This window comes from Manduca sexta, chromosome 22 (genome assembly GCF_014839805.1).
Source record: "Manduca sexta isolate Smith_Timp_Sample1 chromosome 22, JHU_Msex_v1.0, whole genome shotgun sequence".
NCBI lineage: Eukaryota > Metazoa > Arthropoda > Insecta > Lepidoptera > Sphingidae > Manduca > Manduca sexta.
The window spans coordinates 11,126,563-11,149,558 of record NC_051136.1 but is presented as its reverse complement, the minus strand read 5'-3'; the positions used below and the strand labels follow the sequence as shown (position 1 = coordinate 11,149,558).

The 22,996-nt window shown below is 40.9% G+C and overlaps 2 protein-coding genes across 5 annotated transcripts in view; one reads left to right on the top strand and one right to left on the bottom strand.

The window, feature by feature from the left end:
• LOC115442158 overlaps window positions 1-7,713 on the top strand; it is a 14,341-nt gene extending 6,628 nt beyond the window's left edge. For 3 of the 4 annotated variants that reach the window (XM_037441243.1, XM_037441244.1, XM_037441245.1), the window contains exons 7-18: window positions 474-578; window positions 677-755; window positions 1,035-1,252; window positions 3,235-3,469; window positions 3,671-3,772; window positions 3,986-4,126; window positions 4,267-4,424; window positions 4,760-4,913; window positions 5,213-5,326; window positions 5,561-5,719; window positions 5,977-6,185; window positions 6,967-7,713. In XM_037441243.1, the coding sequence (XP_037297140.1) occupies window positions 474-578; window positions 677-755; window positions 1,035-1,252; window positions 3,235-3,469; window positions 3,671-3,772; window positions 3,986-4,126; window positions 4,267-4,424; window positions 4,760-4,913; window positions 5,213-5,326; window positions 5,561-5,719; window positions 5,977-6,185; window positions 6,967-7,108 (1,816 nt within the window). In that variant the 3' untranslated portion in view covers window positions 7,109-7,713. Of the gene's footprint in view, window positions 1-473; window positions 579-676; window positions 756-1,034; window positions 1,253-3,234; window positions 3,470-3,670; window positions 3,773-3,985; window positions 4,127-4,266; window positions 4,425-4,759; window positions 4,914-5,212; window positions 5,327-5,549; window positions 5,720-5,976; window positions 6,186-6,966 lie in introns of those variants that run through there. The other variant, XM_037441246.1, reaches the window with a different exon arrangement.
• On the bottom strand, window positions 7,372-22,996 carry LOC115442144 (ubiquitin-protein ligase E3A). Its single transcript, XM_037441242.1, has 16 exons — window positions 22,766-22,996; window positions 22,305-22,518; window positions 21,897-22,027; window positions 21,277-21,443; window positions 19,262-19,441; window positions 17,824-17,939; window positions 15,626-15,842; window positions 15,199-15,368; window positions 14,605-14,773; window positions 13,895-14,029; window positions 12,919-13,121; window positions 10,300-10,481; window positions 9,812-9,980; window positions 9,453-9,620; window positions 8,662-8,817; window positions 7,372-8,124 (listed from the first exon to the last, which is right to left on the bottom strand). Exons 1-16 carry the CDS (start codon window positions 22,798-22,800, stop codon window positions 7,786-7,788), a joined length of 2,751 nt encoding a protein of 916 aa, XP_037297139.1. The 5' UTR covers window positions 22,801-22,996; the 3' UTR covers window positions 7,372-7,785.

Sequence of the window (22,996 nt, the reverse complement as noted above, 5' to 3'; positions counted from 1 at the left end):
ATAAATAGATATTATTATAGAACGAAAGATTCTAACTTCTACGGAAATATATTTTTTTATTATTTACAATTTAGTCAATTTATCTGTTCAGTAATCTAGAGTTAATTGTGAACTCTACCATCCTCGTAAATCCTTTTTAGGTTCCCTCAGTCCTGGATTTGTAAATAGGCCGTATAGACCGCGGCCTATGGGCGGCACCGTCTTAGGGGCGGCAGATTTCAGACAACGCTCTCGATTTAATTAATCATTCGTTTATTTAACTTTAATGCCTTCCATAATACAAACAAATGGAAAATTATTAAGTATTTTAGAAACCTACATACGTACATAAACCTACCTACATGGGGCGGCGGAAATAAAGTGGCCTACACTTATAAAAAATATAAATCCGGCACTGGGTCCCCTTAAGTTGCTGTAAGTACTATAGTTATAATCTCTGTGGATATATTCAAATACCCCTATTCAATTTACAGAAAAGTTGCACTGCTGGTGAAGAGATTGAATGAGTTGGGATATTCGTATAGCAGTTCTAAACAGCTATGTGCCGGTGAATATAGGTTCGATCGGGTTTGTCCGAGGCAAGTAACTAAGAAAATAAGTGTAATAGAATAGTATATCCTAACATTTAATATAAAGATACTGTATTTTTATAAAGTTAAGGTTTAATTTCAAACAGATTCATCACTCTCCGTCCACTGGAAAATATAAGTGTTGGGCAACTTGATCTCGTTAAGGATGGTGTCATCGTACTTCAGGTGAGTTGGCGAAACAATATTAATGACAGTAATTGTCATTGTAACGCATCAGTCGCTTGGTAGGCGTACGTATACTAAACTCACTTTCCCAATTGGGCCAATAATACCTATGTATTTCGCTTTGCTGTATTTTCCCGTGCAAAACCATGAGGTTGAGTTTTAATTGTTGATAAATTATTCCTTTTGGCGTCGATATACCCATCGACGAAAACCTAAAATAGGGCAATAAGAAATTAAATTACCTCTCTCAGTTTTCTCTATTTTTGAACACTTTCGTAGGAGCGTGAGTTCTGCGAAGGTGCTTCCACTCTATGCAGAGCTCTACGCGCCAACGCCCTGCAGGGTGTGGTGGCGCAGACCCACGCGTCGTCTCCACGCTGCTCGGCCTACCTGGCCGCGCAGTTGAAGGAGTTGGCCGCAGTGGTAAAGGCGAACATGCCAGCTGCACCGGTCATACCAGAACTGGGAAAGCTCGTGGTATTCGGGGCCGGAGATAAGTGCGTATATTTATCAACATACGGTCGATTTTAAGAAGCGATATTAGTGTTAATTAGTTTCTAATATAAAACATAGGCCGATTTATTTATTAGTTTAAGTATGTTCCATCACTGTCAATGTCTGTTACTTCGTTATATGTATTCTAAATTCTAGATGTTGTTAATCATGTTTTTTTAGTATTAGTATCTTTAAGTTGTATTGTCACTTAGACACCTAGTTCCATAATATATACCTAGTCTTGCCATAAATATTGTAATAAAGAAAAAAGAAAATTGTTAACTGCAAATAACATTTATTACTTTTACAGTGTGTCAGTTTAATACATAAATATAAAACAATTAAAAATATAAAAAGCTTATTCGAAGTGGTCTCCATTGGCTGCAATACAGTCCTTTAAACGATGAGGCCAGTTATCAATAGAAGCACGCACTCTTTCCATGGGAAAATTCTTCACTGCCAATCGTATAGATTGTTTTAGGGACTCCAAATTATCATGGCGTTTAGAGCAAGCTGTACTCTCTAAAACTGACCACAAATCATAATCCAGCGGATTAAGATCGGGACTAGACGACGGCCAGTCTTCAGCTCTGATGAAGTCCGAAACGTTCGATTCCAACCAAGACTGCGTGGACCGAGCTTTATGACCCGGCGCCGAGTCTTGCTGGAAGGACCATACTTGGTTATTGAACATGGTGATGTTAAGGGGCTTAACTACCTTCTCAAGAATGGTATCTTGATACACTTGTGCCGATGTTTTGATACCTTTTTCACAAAAATATGGCTCAGTCACTCCTTCATAGCTAACACCCCACCAAACCATCACTGAAGTCGGATAATGTCCACGTTGCACTCTGTCGACTAATTGGGAAGCTTCCTTAGAGCTTTGAGCATAAATACGGTCATTTTGTTTGTTAAAATGTTGCTCAATTGTAAAAATTTTCTCATCCGTAAACAAAATTTTTCTGTGACCTCCCTTTGCGTACCGCTTCAGTAGTTGTTTCGATTTTACCACCCTATTCTTCTTTAAATTATCAGTTAAGAAATGGCCAGTGCGTCTCTTATAGGCTGCAAGTCCTAAGTCATCTTTTAAAATACGCGACATGGTTCTAGGTGCTATCTTCATTTCCCGAGATAAAATCTTTTGCTTTCGGACAGGATTTCTTCGAATTCTTTCCCTTACTGCTTTGACCACCTTTTTCGTACGAACACTACGTGGACGGCCAGATCTTTTCTGTCACAAACAGAGGAGGTCTCATTGTACCTATTAATAGCCCGGTACACAAACATTTTACTAATACCAAGTGTATGGAGAGTTTTAAAAATTGCATTTGGCTCCATACCTACTTTGTGTAATGCTATCACAGCGATTCGGTTCTCTTTATCACCCCACACCATTTTAATATCGCAAAATATTTTACAATGTATTGGCGCCAAAATGAGAAAACACAATGAACAATCGTATAAAAATGACAGATTCGAAATTCAAATGTAATATTTTTTTATAATTAAGTGTAACAGTATTTATGGCCAGACTAAGTATAAACTTTGGTCATGTTGTGTCCATCTGTTATAGGAGATGCAATTGTAATAGTGTATTTGTATATGTGAAGCTATATGTGTTTTTATATTGTAATCTCTGTAGATGGTCCTGAATAAATAAATAAATAAAGCAAACTCGTCTTCATATAGAAAAAAAGTTTGAATTTATTGGTGCATCAGATAGCTGGTAGAGTCAGTGTTGCTGGTTAGTAAACATAGTCTAACTGAATTTCCATGATACTTGCTTTCGTACTTACCACCATCGCATACGTTAGCAATTTATTTAAATGGCGCGATTGTAAAATATGGATGACGCGTGACTATGGTCGTAGAAGTAGCATAAGCACTATTTGATCAATATTTAACAATAAATTTGTTGTAAAACTGCCCCGAAAGTAGTTTTATAATACAAAATTGCAAGACATTAACAATTGCTTTCTAGAGTTGCAAGCTACGTCCTGGCATTACGCGAACTCGGTATAGAAGCATCCGAAGCACCACAGTCTGGGGCCCCAGTGTGTGTACTGAGCGACCCAGTGCATTGCGACACGCCCTTAGTGGTGAACGCGTTGGATGGTGTGGTCGCAGCCTTGGCTACTCCACCGAATTCGTACTCTGCAGTTACCGATCCTATCGACTTGGTCTGCGGCCGTGGTGGGGATCTGGCTATGCTTGAGGTATTAGATATTACTATTTTAGTTGAAAGCAATCAAAAGAAAGACGATTCCTTTGACAATTGTGCTTCTCTAGTGTTTGGAACTGGCAACTTATATTATGGCATGGCAACTGTGAATTGAGCTTAGCAAAATGATATACCGAATGGAGAATTAATACTGAGAAAATAACGGTTTTTTATTCAATTAAAAATCTTTCAACAGATCCTTACTGAATCAGATATAGATTCTGATGGCAGGGCACGAGTGCAGTCTATATTGGAAGAACAAAAGAAGACTTTAAAAACGCTTTTGTCTAAACCTCAGGTACGTTAAAAGTATTATCCAAAAATATCTTTAGGTTTTATGTGTAAAATATCTGTATATTTTTGTATAATATACGATGTAAGATTTACGAAGTTGGAACAAAACTTATACAATATTCTAATAATAGTTATATTTTGGAAGTTGGAATGGGAGAAAGAGGAATATATATTTTTATGTGATCAAATTTATTATGCAATTAATATCCCTTCGCAGATCCAATTGGTGTTGTACGAAACCCACTCGGCTTTGGAAGCGGAGAATCAAGCGCAGGTGACGCGGGCCGTGGCCGAGGCGAATAGACTAGCGAGAGAGCGCCACGCACTACTCAAGAAGAAACACAGAGATCGCCATGTCGTAAGTTTTTATATATTTAAGTATCTGTGTAAGAACTAAGAACTTTGGTGTATCTAGTGTAGTAAATAAATGGAAGGTACACTAGATATGTATTTGGACCTCATAGTAATTACCTAGTATAGTTTTATTTAAACTGACAGAGCCCACATAAACACGGCCCAGACACTGCAGTGACAGACTCCACAGCCACATTGGACACCACACAATCAGAGGTCGATAAAGAGGAGCACCCAGATGATCTGACAAGCGAGGAATCACCAAAGCGCCTACCTTCTGCATCACCTCCGAGCACCAAAAGGTAGACGTGTATACTTTTTTTTATATAATGTTGTTTTTCTCCCAACGCTTCAAAGACTGTAGCTTTCATAGTCCGTCCCGTTTCCGCGAAAAACCGCGATATAATCCGAAAAATAGTTTTATTTCGATGTAGACGTGTTAACAGAATCAAAAGTCGATGTCAGCTGTCAAACGTGACCCTATTATGCTTACAATAACTAAAATCAATCAGTATAAAGCACTCAATATCGATAAATCGATACATACCGATATAATTTAATATCGATTATCTAGGCAATCTAATCGTTATAATCACTCGTAATAAAAGTCTTGTTAAAAGCTATGTCTACCGAACAGAACAAGGTCTCACGAGGACGCGGTGTTAAAAAAACACACTGAGCATGGAGAAACCAAGTCACGACCGGGAACCACTAAAGCAAGACCTATCCCAGAGATGCCCGTCAATGAGTCCGTACCGCGAGATCCCGACAAGGATAGCCCTGATATCTATGTAAGTGATCATTTTCAAAACAACGGAAAATACCTATAAGTAAAACCAGGGCCATCTTTCCCCGGGGGTGCCAGGGATGTGTGCCACCTGGGTACAGGGCTCAAGAGGTGCAAGCCAATCGCTTGTCAAAAAGTCTCCGGAAAAGAGAGCGTCCATAACTTTATTCTTTGTGACAAGCGGTGCGCTGGCCGTTGTTTTCTAAAGTTCTAAAATCAAGATTACTTTGAGGCACTAGTATCTATATATTCATTTATATTTTATTTCGTTGCACTTTTATATAATAAGAAAAATGTTTGCAGGTGCCAAATTGCGATTTGTTCGAGATAAGAACTCTACCCACATTAGGAAATGGATTGGACATAAACTACATCTTAGACAGAGACGGCTGTTACCTCGGCCTCATCCAAAGGAAGGTTAGAATTATACGATTTTATTTGTATAATTGCAAACATTAAAATATGATCTCAGCAGTCACTGTTTTATTATTCAAGGTTTATTATAATCGACTTAGTAAATAACCAATTGAAATTCTATTAAATATCCTGAGTTGCAATCACAAACTGTCCCATGTTGTGTATTGGAATGTAGTATAGTATGCGCGTAGTGATAGTAGCTAGAGGGGTGAGACGTGGCTAGGCTGACCGCAGGAGATCACCCGTCTGGACGCGAAGTACATGATCCGCATGGCGGAGGAGCGCGGCCTGTTCGGGCAGAGCGCGCCGCCCGCGTCCGCGCCGCGGCACAAGCGCAACACCACCGCGCCCGCCGAGCCGAGGCGCAGGCGACGCAAGACGTGCGGGTTTGAGGTGAGCCACTATTCATCTAAATATTCTCATCATAAAAAAAAATAAGTTCAATCGTAACCACTAGTACTAGGAAGGAAGAATAATATTGTCAATTAAATACAAAGAATAAACATTTATCAGTAATTTTATTATATCAAACAGGCGACAGGTGATCAAGTAAATCATACTGATTGTGAAAAATCTCCCATCAACATAGTGTACAGCACGATCTTAGTCCGTGCAGCTCCTGTGCTATCGTAAGATTTAATGCGTGATAGGTGGAGCGTGTGTCGGCGCCGACGTACGCGTGGCTGTGCCGTTCGTCGCGGCGCGGCTCGGCGCCGGCGTGCCTGGAGGCGGGCGGGGGCGCGGGCGCGGGCGCGGGCGGCGGGGCGGTGTCGCGCGAGCCCGTGTGCGAGCGCCACGCGCGCCGCCACGCCGCCGCCGCGCACCACGCCGCCGCCTGCACGTGCGACGCTAGACACAGGTACAGATGGAGGCATGCGTCGTGAGCACTCGTGATTGATCAGTTTGACATCTAATAAGCCGATGTGTAGCGCAGTTAGTGCTCGTCGATGCTCGTTGTTTGGCTTACATTTCCCATGTGGTTACTATACATTTACGTCCAATTCGTATACACACAAGCTTTTCCCCTCCCTGTTCATCTGTGCTCATGATTTGTCTCGATAGCCGCACGTGTCGCTCAAGGGTGCGGATACACGTGTAACGAATGCGATTCGCACGCCACTCGTACGTTTAGTTATGCGTGCGTTTCTTTACTAGCAACATACATTTTTCTCTGCACGCGAGCAGTTTATACGCCTTTTCAGTTCACTTGTTTATACACTTTGTTCAGCTGACTATGTTGATAAGACATGGTAACACTGGCGTTATTCTTACGCGGTGCGTAGGCAACGCATGCGGTTGCATTTCGACAACGGTTGTGGTCTTTTTGGTTCCACTTAAACTAAGCGAAGTAATTTGACGTTGATTTCTTACTTTCATTCAATTTTGATCTCATAAAATTTGTACCTCTACCGTCACTCAAGTTCTAGCTCTATAATTCGACTGACCAGTCACTCTCACTAATTCGATCTGTTCAAAAGCTAGAACATTGTCTTTTGTATTTTATTTGTGTTACATGCAGAAACTCGTCTACTCTGTATTCATAGGTAAATTCCTATAGCTAAAATTTTATTATAATTTAGAGATAAGAACTGGAAGAGACTAGTTCCTTTTATCGACCTTTAAACAATGTATCGTTCTAGACGTCCGTACTACCGGCGGCCGTCGATGGAGACCGCGCTGACGCCGCGGCCGCCGTCGCCGCCGTGCCGCCGCCCCTTCCCGCTGGTGGTGCACGACCTGCGTCTCAAGACCGAGGAACCCAACAGCTTCATCGCCTTGTAGACAACACTATAAACACTATACTATCCTACTAAACGTACACACGAACATTAACGGGGCAGTGATAGTGAAGATAGGGTTGTCGGACATAGATGTATCTTTTAGGGTTGCCAGATTAACGATTGTGACTATCAAATTAATGATTATTGGATATGTTTTTTGAACACAGTTAAAAGGTTAATTTAAAATTGAAGTTGGACTTCAATAAAAAATTGTCATTGAGCAACCCTAAGCTGCACCATTACTTTCATTTAAAACAATCTAAATCCGTTGCTTTCCTAACGTTTATTCGCATAATTTTCAATAATTATAAAACCATCTACGTATCTCAAAATTTAGAAACGGACAATGTACATGTGGTGCAAACAACTACTTTTTCTACATCTATAAATCAGCCATAATACTAAATAGCCATAAACGTTACAAAATGTACAATAAAACAGTCATTCCACACAAAGCCATGGAACATATTGTAATTACAAAAATATATCGACGACTTAACATAGCTTAGTTAGCGGTATAGATTTCCTATATGTTTCGGTATTATTGCTTTTATAGATTTATTATAGTTTATATGTAATTTAAATACAACAACCAAACAACAAAAACTCGTTTCCTTTGAAACTCATAAATAAAATGTTTATTGTTGCGGCTCATTCACACCGACATTAAACCGTATGTTAAAGCATTCCGAAGCCTTTGGAGTAGCTGATGGCCTTCATGAGTCGGTCCTGGAGTTTGTCCTTGGACTCGTACTCCGGCAGGAGCAGGACGTTGAAGCAGGTGTGTGCTGTGGGTAGCCGGTCGCAGTCTGGTCCGTTGCGTGCGATGACGAGTTTGAGATGGCTGAGGCCGCCGACGGGCACGCGGTCGGAGCCGGTGGTGAACTGCAGCAGCTTGCGCTTGTCCTCCAGGGTGAGCGAGTGCACCACGCTCCAGAAGTGCTTGATGGTGGTGGACTCCGCGGTGTACCCGCCGTCGTACTCGGTCGACTTTTCTAACTCGTTGAAGTCGAAGTTCTGCAAATAGTTTAGGCGTGAAAAAAATGACCGAGACTTCGATTTTATTCAAATCGGTAAAATATTTTTAAAACTATGGGATTAATTATTCTAGTCAATCTCTTTTATAAACTACTGAGAACCAATAAATTGTATAACGAAAAATAGTTACTTTTATTGTGTCAAAACGTTCGTAGATTTTACACTGTTATATGTACAACATAACACAAGGGCCCTTATTCTGTATGATAGTGTAAACGCGTAACGCGGCCGTGTCATGTTATCTTCGAGAAATGTGTGTGGAATGGTATTCTGTAAGCCAAATTTCTAATTCCTAAACATGATGCGTTGTGTTACGTGCTTGTTACACACTGTCAAAATAACGTGCGGGATAGAGAATAAGGCCCCTGATTACCTTCTTTTTGTTTTCACGGAAGAAGTGTGTTATAACTACCGCCCAGCCGAGGAGGGCGTCTGAACGGTATGTTGGGTTCAATACAACAATAAAATTCTCGTCCAAAAACAAAATTCTTTCAAATAACGAAAAGAAACACATACCTTACTACCACAGACTAGCATTTCAACTTCTTCAGGCCGGAATAACACAGCGAGTGGACTCTCGTCTGTCACCATTAGGAACCCTCTACGAAACGCTCTGAACTGCGTCTCCACGGATATGTTTAATAAAAAATCTGCATACATGTCTACGAATTCCTGTAATTACAACAAACATTAAGCCTAGAAGTTAATTCTAAATACTTTGGGAAAATACAGATAAACAATCTCGCGAGTATGCCTTATGAATCCTCTCGTAGGCCAGCAAAGGATGCAATGTTGCAAGCCATCCATATTCATGTTTAATGAATTTGTCTCACGGTTAAGTCTTGGCTCGAGCCAAGAAAAAATACCGACTAATGTCTGAGAGGCAAGGCGAAGTGGACAATAAAAGTCTCAAGCATCGATCACACACTCTCGCACTTGCGATGCTTCATCTTGCCTAGTGGAATGTAGACCCAAAGTAAAAAAAAAAAACTAGCCAAGCCACGTTACCATTGTTTGAACGAAATAGTAAAGCTTCAAAGAAGCCCATTTTTAACACTGCTAGATACCGATCTACTCTACCACTAACAACCGTTTTCAATAAACGATCCCAATACTAATCTTTAATCAGATTCCAAGAATGAACCAATCAAAATAACTTATTTGTAAGCATGACGAAAATCATTTAAGTTTGGTTTATTTATGAGATAGACCGAAAAAACGATTGAGATCATTTTTTAAAATGGCGGTAAGAGGATCTGTTACTCAAACGAAATTATTGACCGCTAATTCCAAAATCAATAAATCACCTTTTTATTTTCCTGTGTGACGAATATATTATCCCCATTCTCCTTCAAATCATGGAATATGTTGTTGCCAAACACGTCTTGATAGCATATCCTGAACGTCTGGTAGTAAACGTCTTGTAAGTCGTCGCCGGTGTATTCGAGCATGTCTTTTAAACCGTTGTATAACGTCTGAAAAAGCAGAAAAACATAGGCTAATTAAAAAAGAAAAGGAGTGTATTTTGTTTTTATAGCAATATAATCCATATAATAATATAATATTATGAGCATGCCAACATCTTATAAACTTTACTAAACATCTGCTAATACATTCTAAGATTTTTTATGCATAACTGATTCAGATAAGACAATGTAATACTCACAGAATTCCAATCGGCGAGGTCTTCAAACGAGCCCTTCTTGCCCATCAACTTTCTGTACACGACCATTGGAAAATTGACTGCTAATATAATATTATTGTATATAGCTAACCCTAAAACTATACCGATCAACGTGAACTGAGCGTCTGTCTCGAACGATGTGGGATTGAACCTGAAAATAATAAACGATGAATTTATACTGTAGAAAAGTTGTTTGGGCAATTACTGATAGATGTCGCTATATTAAAATCTTATTATACTCGAGAAAGTGGTAAAAGTTTTTATTATAGCGACATCTTTTTGCATTGATTGGCAACAACTTTTTGTTTAATATTCTAACTTCGATTTTTAATATTGCTAGCATTAAATGGGTAATAGTTTCTAGAACATCTATTTTTTTACCTAAGTGAATCTTTCTTTCAAGTGCCAACATGGATTATAATCGAAACATACAAAAATAACCCATACTGATTGAAAAAAAAAATACTCACCAAACAGTACGCGAGTCCTGATGCTGCGTGAACATGCCGTAGTCTGGATTAAATATCTCTTCGACGATCAATTGAAAGAACTCCTTACTAACGCCGCCCTCGTCAACGCCTTGTTCACCCTCGAACTCCACTACAAGCTGCTTTTTTAGATCTAACGCCCGCTCCATCGCTATCATCTCCAACTGAAATAAGGTTCATATTATCTATATATGTTATTTAGAGCTAATTTAAAAAAAAATTATACCGTATTTTACTCCATACTTTTAGATACTCGATATGTAGATCTTTTTAGAAAAAAAAATTGTGTAAAGTTCGCTATAAAACAAAGCATTACCGTCGACACTAGAAAGGTTCTAATAATTAAGAACCAATAAATAGGTTCTAATCATATAATAGTAATATTTAAAACTGCAAGGATCAAACACAACTGTCGCACAAAGCGAGAGTTGCAGTAACCATTGACTAATGGCTAATACACAGTATGGTATTACCTCGACGAGCGCGTCGTCTATGATGTGCGAGCGGCGCACCTTGAGGCGCAGGAAGGGCATGGGCGGCGACGCGCCCACCACCGCGTGCAGCAGCGACACGCGCCGCTCCGAGTACATGCGGATGGGTTTGTGTACTACGTGTATGGTATTACCTCGACGAGCGCGTCGTCTATGATGTGCGAGCGGCGCACCTTGAGGCGCAGGAAGGGCATGGGCGGCGACGCGCCCACCACCGCGTGCAGCAGCGACACGCGCCGCTCCGAGTACATGCGGATGGGTTTGTGTACTACGTGTATGGTATTACCTCGACGAGCGCGTCGTCTATGATGTGCGAGCGGCGCACCTTGAGGCGCAGGAAGGGCATGGGCGGCGACGCGCCCACCACCGCGTGCAGCAGCGACACGCGCCGCTCCGAGTACATGCGGATGGGTTTGTGTACTACGTGTATGGTATTACCTCGACGAGCGCGTCGTCTATGATGTGCGAGCGGCGCACCTTGAGGCGCAGGAAGGGCATGGGCGGCGACGCGCCCACCACCGCGTGCAGCAGCGACACGCGCCGCTCCGAGTACATGCGGATGGGTTTGTGTACTACGTGTATGGTATTACCTCGACGAGCGCGTCGTCTATGATGTGCGAGCGGCGCACCTTGAGGCGCAGGAAGGGCATGGGCGGCGACGCGCCCACCACCGCGTGCAGCAGCGACACGCGCCGCTCCGAGTACATGCGGATGGGTTTGTGTACTACGTGTATGGTATTACCTCGACGAGCGCGTCGTCTATGATGTGCGAGCGGCGCACCTTGAGGCGCAGGAAGGGCATGGGCGGCGACGCGCCCACCACCGCGTGCAGCAGCGACACGCGCCGCTCCGAGTACATGCGGATGGGTTTGTGTACTACGTGTATGGTATTACCTCGACGAGCGCGTCGTCTATGATGTGCGAGCGGCGCACCTTGAGGCGCAGGAAGGGCATGGGCGGCGACGCGCCCACCACCGCGTGCAGCAGCGACACGCGCCGCTCCGAGTACATGCGGATGGGTTTGTGTACTACGTGTATGGTATTACCTCGACGAGCGCGTCGTCTATGATGTGCGAGCGGCGCACCTTGAGGCGCAGGAAGGGCATGGGCGGCGACGCGCCCACCACCGCGTGCAGCAGCGACACGCGCCGCTCCGAGTACATGCGGATGGGTTTGTGTACTACGTGTATGGTATTACCTCGACGAGCGCGTCGTCTATGATGTGCGAGCGGCGCACCTTGAGGCGCAGGAAGGGCATGGGCGGCGACGCGCCCACCACCGCGTGCAGCAGCGACACGCGCCGCTCCGAGTACATGCGGATGGGTTTGTGTACTACGTGTATGGTATTACCTCGACGAGCGCGTCGTCTATGATGTGCGAGCGGCGCACCTTGAGGCGCAGGAAGGGCATGGGCGGCGACGCGCCCACCACCGCGTGCAGCAGCGACACGCGCCGCTCCGAGTACATGCGGATGGGTTTGTGTACTACGTGTATGGTATTACCTCGACGAGCGCGTCGTCTATGATGTGCGAGCGGCGCACCTTGAGGCGCAGGAAGGGCATGGGCGGCGACGCGCCCACCACCGCGTGCAGCAGCGACACGCGCCGCTCCGAGTACATGCGGATGGGTTTGTGTACTACGTGTATGGTATTACCTCGACGAGCGCGTCGTCTATGATGTGCGAGCGGCGCACCTTGAGGCGCAGGAAGGGCATGGGCGGCGACGCGCCCACCACCGCGTGCAGCAGCGACACGCGCCGCTCCGAGTACATGCGGATGGGTTTGTGTACTACGTGTATGGTATTACCTCGACGAGCGCGTCGTCTATGATGTGCGAGCGGCGCACCTTGAGGCGCAGGAAGGGCATGGGCGGCGACGCGCCCACCACCGCGTGCAGCAGCGACACGCGCCGCTCCGAGTACATGCGGATGGGTTTGTGTACTACGTGTATGGTATTACCTCGACGAGCGCGTCGTCTATGATGTGCGAGCGGCGCACCTTGAGGCGCAGGAAGGGCATGGGCGGCGACGCGCCCACCACCGCGTGCAGCAGCGACACGCGCCGCTCCGAGTACATGCGGATGGGTTTGTGTACTACGTGTATGGTATTACCTCGACGAGCGCGTCGTCTATGATGTGCGAGCGGCGCACCTTGAGGCGCAGGAAGGGCATGGGCGGCGACGCGCCCACCACCGCGTGCAGCAGCGACACGCGCCGCTCCGAGTACATGCGGATGCGGTTCTCGTAGTACAGCCCCAGCGACTTGGTCGCCGGCGTCAAGATGAACGGGTACTTCAGGAACGCGAACTTCTTACCTGCAACCGATTATAACATTACAATTATCATTGGCAAGAAAAATGTGAGTTTTTTCATTTTAGGACCTATATATTGGAATTTTTTTGTACGTACAGACATGACGCATGGCAAAAGCGAATATTCATTTATTTATAAAGGCACACCAACAATGTAAAACAAACATATAAATTGGAAGTGAGGAGGGATGTTGGGCTTGTCAAATTAATATTTAAAGTGTGGCGCGGGCGGGTACACCTGCCGGAGGTGCTCTCCGCGCTACAGCTGTGCGCGCCGAGCGGCCGCGTCAGCACTCGGCGCCACCTACCACTGTTCCGCCTTCAAACACCGCGAACAAATATTCTAAGGTTTGCACCTGCGTCACGGGCCATACGATTGCTTAATACTATATCCCAGAACTTGAATATATTTATATGTAACCTGTCAGAATTCACTGACATGGCTCATAGATGTATTGAAATCAATTATTAAGATTAAATCTGTATAACATCGCATTAGTTGATACTAATGCGATGTTATACAGATACAGTTATACAGATTATAACGCCATAACAGTTGATACTGTTATGGCGTTATAATATATGTGTATAAATAAATAAAATAAAATAAATAAATAAAAATTAAATTTCAATAATATCTACTGGTTACTTGTGACAACAAACAAACAAACCAAAATAATGACTACTTAAATAATATTGGAGATAAAATCAACTCTAAATTTATTTATGTAAAGCCAGGACGAATTGTTAGATAAATTCAATGAATTTATGCTTACCTTTACTAATCTCCGTTTTGTAATTACCAAAATCTATATCCATTTCAATAGTATCACTGAGGGGTTCATTATAGAACTCTTCGAACGGCAGGTGTGGCTTCCTAGCATCTAATACATTTAAATCTAATTCAATGGCTGAAACAAAAACAAAATCATGAAAATATTTATCAATATTTTACCAATGAATGTGTGACCAATAATTATTGGTAAGACTTATTTCAAAATGTAATATAGTGGTATGTGCTCTAGGTATGGTTCACAATTCTATAAAGGGCTCTATCTTATTACTATAGCTTGTCTCTCTCTACAAGCTATCAAGCTACAAGATAAAATGAATAACTTCCTCAGGTCATGGGACTCTTCCCATAAGCTGGTTAAAAGAATGTATGTGCAACCCTTACGGCAAAATACTTGGAAAAGTTAGTCACTGCAACCCCATATTTGAGTGTCAACGCCAAATAAAACCCACAATATAGTTGAATATGCCTAGAACAAAATTCTCGCAACTGGTACATCCACTTTCCGTCGTTTCTTATTCCGTCCCATGATCGCCAAATTGGACACACACTCTAGACTCTGGACTGATACTGAATAGAAAAACCCAATTTCACGTTGCCTGACCCGGGGATCGAAACCGAGAATTCAGCACTGCAATCATACCGTAATACCACACCACTGAGGTAGTCTCATATTAGTAATTTAGTTTTCACCTAAGGGATCATCAGGTTGCGAGTTTTTCGAGTTCTTGAGCGAGGTCGGTGGGTACAGGTGTCCTAACACGTTCTCCAGCGGGTCCTGTTGGTTCGGTATCACTATGGGCTCTTCCCGAAGCGTGTTCGATTCCATCACTCCCGCTAGCATGTTCGCGTAGTACACTATCTGCGAATATGATTGGTATATAATAATTTTGAATATAATTATAGTTCATGGGCTAAGTATCGATGTTATTGTAGTATCATCCAAATTTATTCAATATCGGAAAGAAAATAATACTATACAGGGTGTCCGAACCAAACAATCACATCAATATTATGAAGAATAAAAATGGTATAATTTTAAAATATCTTGTGTACTCTTTAGTGCACTTTTGCTCATTTACACATACGCTATACACTATATACAAACACAACTATATGTTGTGACGCTACATAGAGTTGTTTATATGTACTGCTGTAGTGTGACGCTCCAAGCGAACTCACTTGGCGCTGTAAGCGTCAGCATCAAATGTACAATTGTACAAAATCAAATGTTGCATTCTACATAATATAAATTCGACCATAATTATAGAGGCTTGCATCACTTACTTTCATTAACTTAGTAGCTGCCGTGACGTGTTCGTCGTCTTGCACTTGGAACTGCCTCGTGTAGTTAGTGGATATGACCCTTAACGTTATGAGCTGCTGCAATGTCTCCAGGATGTGACGTAAGCTGTCCTTACAGTGCTCGGCCCACAGCCGCGCTAATTTCGCCTGACCTAAGAGGTATTATATTTTTATGTACTTTAGAACAATGTAAGAGATGAATAAGAGAAATCAATTCATCAGTTTTCTTGCTATATTGACATGTAGCTTATTATTTAACACTAAAGATGCTACATCATTATTACTATGACATTTAAAAGCACCTATTATATTACATCTATAATATTTTTTGCTTTTACTGTTATTCACCAAACCTATTGTATTATATAATGGTATACAAAAGGTACAACACAAGATAACTAAAACCCACCTTTAATAGACAAATGCTCAGCGGCATGACACAACGCTGGCAGTGCTATCTCGAGATAATCACTACAGCCTAGGTCTGGCACTTCAAATGCAATAACAAAACAGTTGATGGCATCCTCTGTGCACATCTTCTTCGTTATCCTGAGATCTATTTCCATGTTATCGGCTAGAGTTTTCAACGCGGTAACTAGCGCTGAACTGTAGTATTCTGATGGCACCTGCAACAATCAGTTTTAGATACGTGTTTATATGGTAAAAGCAGTGCCGGATATTTATTTTTTATAAGTGTAGGCCACTTTATTTCCGCCGCCCCATGTAGGTAGGTTTATGTAAAATACTTAATAATTTTCCATTACTTTGTATTATGGAAGGCACTAAAGATAAATAAACGAGTGATTAATTTAATCGAATGAGCATCCTCTGAAATCTGCCGCCCATAGCCCACGGCTTATACGGCCTATTTACAAATCCAGGACTTGGTTTTTGCCTTAGTAAATTATAGTTTTTTAGCTAGCCACCTAATCCTAGGCATTTTTATATTCAAAACTACATAGAAACAAGCATCAATGAAAACACATTACAAAAAATATATTTTTCATTCAGCATATATTGAAAAGCAACAAATAAAACAGAAGATTGACATCATAACGGCATTCGTAAACTATGTAACCTCGACGTGCGGCAGAACATAATACTCCATTATGTAGTAAGCTGTCATGTTGGGTGACACGTAGCGTCCATGCAAGTTAAATGTTACATTTAAAATTTATATTGCAATCGACGCCCGCGCAGGTGACAAGTCGTTGCGCCACTTTTGACTTGCAAATACCACCTGATCGTGTTACACGGTGGTCAACGGTTCAGAACGCGCATCGCTTTTCACTTATCGTGGTTTTCAAATAAGAGTATCAGTGTGACAATCTATTTTCCTTAGATATAATACTTCAAATTAATACTATGTTCTGAAATGTTATAACATTTCTGTTAAAGCCCTAAGGCTCATATTAAGCCATTTCCAGACATCACATTGCAAGGCTCAAAATGTAGAACGTATAGAATAATTAGTAATTCAAGTTCCGGCTGATGTTGGTAATTTAAGTAATTTGTAGTGTCTACAACCAGGCGAACTTTAACTTTCTTGACTTGTATATCAAGTGAAAAAAGGCGCGTTTTGGTTTGAGTAGTTCTGGAAATGTTTAAAATTACACACGTCTGCGTATTGATGGCATATGTTGTTAGGAAATGCGCATATCACGTCCGTGATTTATTATAAAATGGACCTGTCTAAATTTTGAATAGATTAATGTAAATCGACAAAATATTTTAGGCTGTTTGGAGTCCGCTGTTGTCTAGTACGTTATACATGGTGATGAAAAATGTGCGTGTTTCACAAATTAGACAGTCTATCATAGTTTTGTACGATAGGATATCAATAGCTATTATATGATATTTTTTCCTATACTCAAACACTTATAAAACATATGTTATTAATGTGGAAAAATATGTTTACAGGTTCGCCTTTCTTTTCGCAACAAAGAATTGACAAGATTTCTGAAAGGAATTAGTTTGTGGATTGACAGTGAGTGGCAGTTTAACCCATTTACCATCGGAATGTTTGCCAGCAAACATGACAGTTACATGATATTACGCGTGTCACGGAAAAATAACCTATTATATAATAAATAATGTTATATTCCCGTGACACGCGTAATGTCCTGCACCTGTCATGTTTGCCGGCAAACATTCCGATAGTAAATGGGAGTTCACTTTCCCTGTGAGAAATATAGGTATACTGAAAAAAACTCGTTGAGCGGAACCTCCTACATAACAATATAATCCTACACGATGATCGGCGGAAACTCGATTTAAAAACCTAATTTATATATGATCTCGTATAGTCACAGTTATTGCGAAAAAAAAACTATTTATTATAATCGATTATTAATTTGATCAATATTTTTTTTATAAAATGCGATTGCCTAGGGAGGGTTAGGGGGCGCCGTTTTGGAATAGTCTGCCTGGAAGAAGGTTGTCGGTTAAAAATATTCGATTCTTTTTTGTTGATTATCATCGCTCGCTTTAATGGGTAAGTAAAACCCACGTAACAAATAATTTTGAAGTTATTGGGTGAAATTAATGTCGTATGGTCGTCGCCATTGGGCTGTTTTTATTATGTTTCGTAAACAAAATAAGACTCACTTTGGCAAGGTACTGGAACGCTCTGCGACATGACGCGACGTCTAACCCGGGCCCTGTAACACTGTCCACGTCCTTGTCTGGATCGCTCGGCAAATTCATCGTTTTCGACTCTTTATCTGGAAACAAAAGCAAAAGGTGCCGTTTATCTGACAGTAAATTAATTTTAAACTTGCATGGACTATTCCGTGTAGTTATAACATGCTATATGGTCTGTGGTGGACGAAAATATTTTTGGAGAAAATACGATTGGAATTTTTTGTTCAGTGATGTCAGCAACATTATTATTTTGAGTAGCGACCGCATTGAGGATTCAAACTTGCATACAATGACTGAATATGATATAAATGAATACTGATAATACAGAATTTGTTATATTAAGAAAAGTGAATAAAATGTGAATATATAGTTTCATTAAACAAAACATATAATTGTACAATCTTCAAATTTTAACTACATCCTTGATTCCCAACGTGGTCCAGGTGGACCCCCAGGTGTCCATGGGTCACTTGACAGTGTTCTACGTTGGCGTGACCAAAAAATGGGGGTTCACAATAGGGTACTGGACTAATTTTTGTTCTTTACTATTATCAAATATTTACGTTTTATAAATTACACAGAAGGAATTATTAAAATCGGGTATTACGACGCGTGCGAAAGAAAGAGATGAAGCGATATTCCCACAACGCGCCCACTTCTGCACGTTACAATATTTGAAATATGAATAACTAGCTCACTCTATAACCAATTTTTATGCAGTTTTCGCAGGAGTGCTTCTTTTTCTTATTATTAACCATTACATATAGAATAATGAATAAAATCAAACATAGGTCGGTTCCCTATTCGCAAGTGAGGTCCACAAAAATTGATCTGGTTCGCTAGTAAAGTAATAAATGGCTCGACTACACCTATCAATGTAGGCAGATAATATTGATAGGGGTCGTAAGGTACGGTGACCCGAACATAAGTGGCCTGACATCCCCACGAAGACTGGGAGGTAGTTGTGGCGGTACAATTAGTATCCTCACCGCCATCTCGTCAACATCAATGGAATTACGAGAAGACCTATGTGGTATTAACACAACACTAATGATTTACCGCATAGCAATCACGCAAGATGGCGATAAACGATCGTGGATTCCGATTGCACAATTTGCGCGACGCGCAGCATATATACCCCCTCCGCATAAGAACTGTCGGGAGGGGCCGCAGCCGGCGTATCATCTACCTGCCTGGATATCTTCCCTTCCAAAGAGGAACGCAACCATCTGTTCCTCTACAGTGGCGTCAACCTTTACGCCGCTACATAGTGATAATGTACTTTCTCCGCGAAACAAGAAAAGGTCCACCAGAACCAGCAAACTTTTAAAAGTGGTCCGTGAGAAAAAAGTTTGGGAACCTCTGAACTACAGCATGTTTTTAATAAAAATTAAAGCATTACCTGCAGTTTTCCCTCTTTCATTTGTACAGTCTTCACTTGGTTTACTGGCAAAACATCTGGCTAGTATGGCTGGCTGGGTGAACGCTTCACCTAAAGCTCTTATTAGTGGCTCCCTTACTTTATTCTGTAGGCACTCGTCACATAGTTCATAGATCCTTTCTTCAGTCAATGGAGCTCCGTCTAAGAGAGATATCATTAACTCATCAAGCTTACAAATCAACCAAATTAATTTACTGTCTGCCATTGCATAAGGTTTTCAACTTGCAATGTGTAGGTTCAGTTATATACTGCATTAGAATTTTAACATCACTAATTATTAAATCTTACAGTAATTACTTAATTACCCAATCATAAAGAAGTTTTACTAATGTCTGTATTATTATGAATGAATTAGGTTAATTTTGTGTCATAATTTATCACCTCAGGTGATAGTGAATAATTAGCAATTCTTTACCTTTTTTTAAAACACATTAATTTATTATCAGAATACTAAGTACTTTTTGAAATAATTATATGGGTATAAGAATGTCCACTATGGAAATTAGGGTTAATTTTTTTTTGTCACTAATGTTTCAACTGTATTCTAATCATTATAATTACTATTTAACATTACACAAATTGAAATTGAACGCGGCGATAGCCTAGTTGGGTGTGGAACGGACTGCCGAGACTAATGTCCGCAGGTTCAAATCCCAAGGGCACACACCTCTGACTTTTCTAAAAAAAATCATGTGTGTATTCTTTGTGAATTTATCGTTCGCTTTAACGATGAAGGAAAACATCGTGAGGAAACCTGCACATCTGAGAAGTTCTCTATAGGAATTTCGAAGGTGTGTGAAGTCTACCAATCCGCACTAGGCCAGCGGGGTGGACTAAGGCCTAATCCCTCTCAGTAGTAGAGGAGGCCCGTGCTCAGCAGTGGGCAAGTATATAATACAGGGCTGATATTATTATTATTATTATGTTGTATCTTTCCTGCGGGAAATCACGGCATAAAGGCCGGTCCTTTTGGAAGGCTTGCGTGGGGACACGGATCCAACACGTAGAGGCCCCTTTAAGATATATTACTCTAGTTGGGGTTTATACACCTTGCGAGTACTCTCTCTGTCTGTACTTATGGAGGAAATACAGCCAAAGACAGCGCTTGCAAGGTGCAGGGACTATTGCAGAAAAGATGGGAATTATATTGGGTCTATGGATGGGATCTAGCTGGACTGGTTGCTGGGCTATTGATTGAGACAATGGGACGCCTGCCAAGTAAAATGTCTCAATCTTATGTATTCAAGGCAGACGGTGACTTGCCCCCCACTAGATGGGCATCCCATAAGTGGCGTAAGCCAAGGACGCAACACCGGTGTGGGTGGCTTAAGGGTGTCGAGAGGTGTGCACCGATTTCACCATCGCGGGTCGCTATCGCGTCCCGGAGCGGGTTTCCTCGCTATTACGCAGATTGAGCACTTCCACCCTGGAGCTGAGGTTCTTAGCTCTTGCGACTTCCACCCCTAGCCGGCCAGTTAAGGCAAGCCAAGGGTCAGGGGGTCTTATTATTACACAAATTTTTGAAAGTACACATACATCAATGTATTGCACGATATAATAAGCAATAGGAATACATTGACTTAATACAGTATTACACACACCACCATGCATTTTACACACATGTATAATACACTCTTTTGATTATGGTTAGTCTGTGGTCAAACTGAGAATTTAAAATTATTTGTCTTCAATGTGTAGTTTTATTGAATGTCATCTATATATTAATATGGGAAGAGAAAATGTAGTACTCATTTTTAAACAAATTGCATGCACAGAGTAGTGAGACATTTCGCATGATTTAAGTTTATATAGATGAGTGCAGAAAAATCACATACAAATATATTAAATTCGTCATCATTGCCCACCTGACAACCACTAATTAATAATAACTACTCACTGTCATGCACAACGACCCGTCCTACTACGGGCTAAGTAAAAGTAGAAGTCCTAGTAAAAAGGGCCCCTCAACTACTCACTGTTATGACTACGAGATTTTGAGGTTCTCTGTTGAGATACATTATGACTAGTATGTGGTTCCTCTGTCAATGTGATCTCTTGTGATGTGGTGCTGGACGTGGGCGTTTCTGTGTCTTTCTCTTTGTTGTCCTTTTCGTTCATTAACATTGACGTGGTACATGTTGGCCTGCAACAGATACAAATTTATTTAATCTAATGTCTAATGAAAAGTCAAGTTACAATATCTATCTACATTTTACAATTCGTAAATCCTATCTATATATTTTGCTCCTGCAAGCCAAAAATGCTTATTATATTAACACCCTTCAACACTTCTTTATCTTCTAAAATAAATGGGTTGTTACCTCAACAAAATAATAGGAGTATGGTACATTATCATATTCAGTATTTGCATAGTGTAAATAATAAGGGTGTAGAGAAATCAACAAACTAAAACAATGCCTATATTATTAGGTGTACTTAAAAAATGAATTAATCATTGTATATCTTAACACCTTCATTAAAATCTGTTTCAATATTAAATTATTAAATCCTTAAAATATAAAATACACTACCCCAATTATATGTATTGTATTATAATGACAAAATTAAAATTTTACATTTTAAAAAAGTATAGCACCTTGTACTGTTATCACAAGGAGAAGCTTCAGTGCGTGGAACTTTGTTGGGGAGTGCGTCACATAATCGAGCCTCTTTGTAAAACAATTTTATAGCTTCAGCTGCTGCCTCATTTGGTGACAGATTTCTGGCCTAAAAATATTTGTAAACAGTAAATACAATGTGATAAAACTAAATAGTACTAGAATAGAAATAATTATTCATATCATTGTTTACAAACATTTGATAATTGATATGAATTAATTGTTATTGTTTTTAATTGTAGACTGATAAATTAAATTTTGTTTTATACATATGGACTTGAGGTTTCATATATATCATACTGTAACGTCCCAGTTAATTCATAAAATACTAAATGGCAAACCACTAAATCCAACCAAATATTACCGGTTTAAACCAAAATATTCACCTCTCCACTTGAAGCGCAATACCGATTGTCACAATTAGGATTACCACAGCCGTCAAGCAATTGGTAGAAATATCTCTCGATTAATTGTTTAGCCGCGGCGCGCTTCATAATGTCCCCTGAAGTACCGGTCACTGCGCCAGGGCATAAACTCGTTGTAGCTTGCTCCTCACTGTTGTTTGGGGTTGAATTTTTTGACGATGACGCTTCGCTCCCCCTAAGGCATCAACAAAACATTGTCTCACGTGACCGTACAACTCCCTACGTAGTACTATCAGAACAAAACAAAGAACAAAAATAGCAAGTAATGCTGCCTAACCTTTATCTCGAAAATAATTACGCAGCAAATAAACAAACGCGTACAAAGTAAATAAACACAATGATGGTCATGACACTGGACGAACCACAATTAATTAAACATTAACATCCACATTCCACGACGCTAAACGAAAAAGATATTTTACCTTGAAGCTTCGTCAGTATCGCTTTTTGAGTTCATAGAAAATTCTCACGAATTCAAAATAATTTCTAACTTTAACGTTACATAAATGCAGCGAGTTAAATGTGAACATTCGCCACTTAATATTTCTCTATAAAGTTTTCATAAAATTAACCGTAAGCAAACAAAAATACCATCAATTGTTCTACTCTATTCCATTCTCTTCTACAATCTGTCAAAGCCAACCATCTTACTC

Bases quoted from the DNA above. Each gene is read 5' to 3' on its own strand.
- LOC115442144 (XM_037441242.1), bottom strand. From the start codon at position 22,800: ATGAACTCAAAAAGCGATACTGACGAAGCTTCAAG. The intron at 15,369-15,625 runs GTGGGTTTTAGT...AATACCTCTTAG, and splicing joins TGAGCATTTGTCTATTAAAG to GTCAGGCGAAATTAGCGCGG. The intron at 14,774-15,198 runs GTAAGTGATGCA...TCATATTCGCAG, and splicing joins CAGCTACTAAGTTAATGAAA to ATAGTGTACTACGCGAACAT.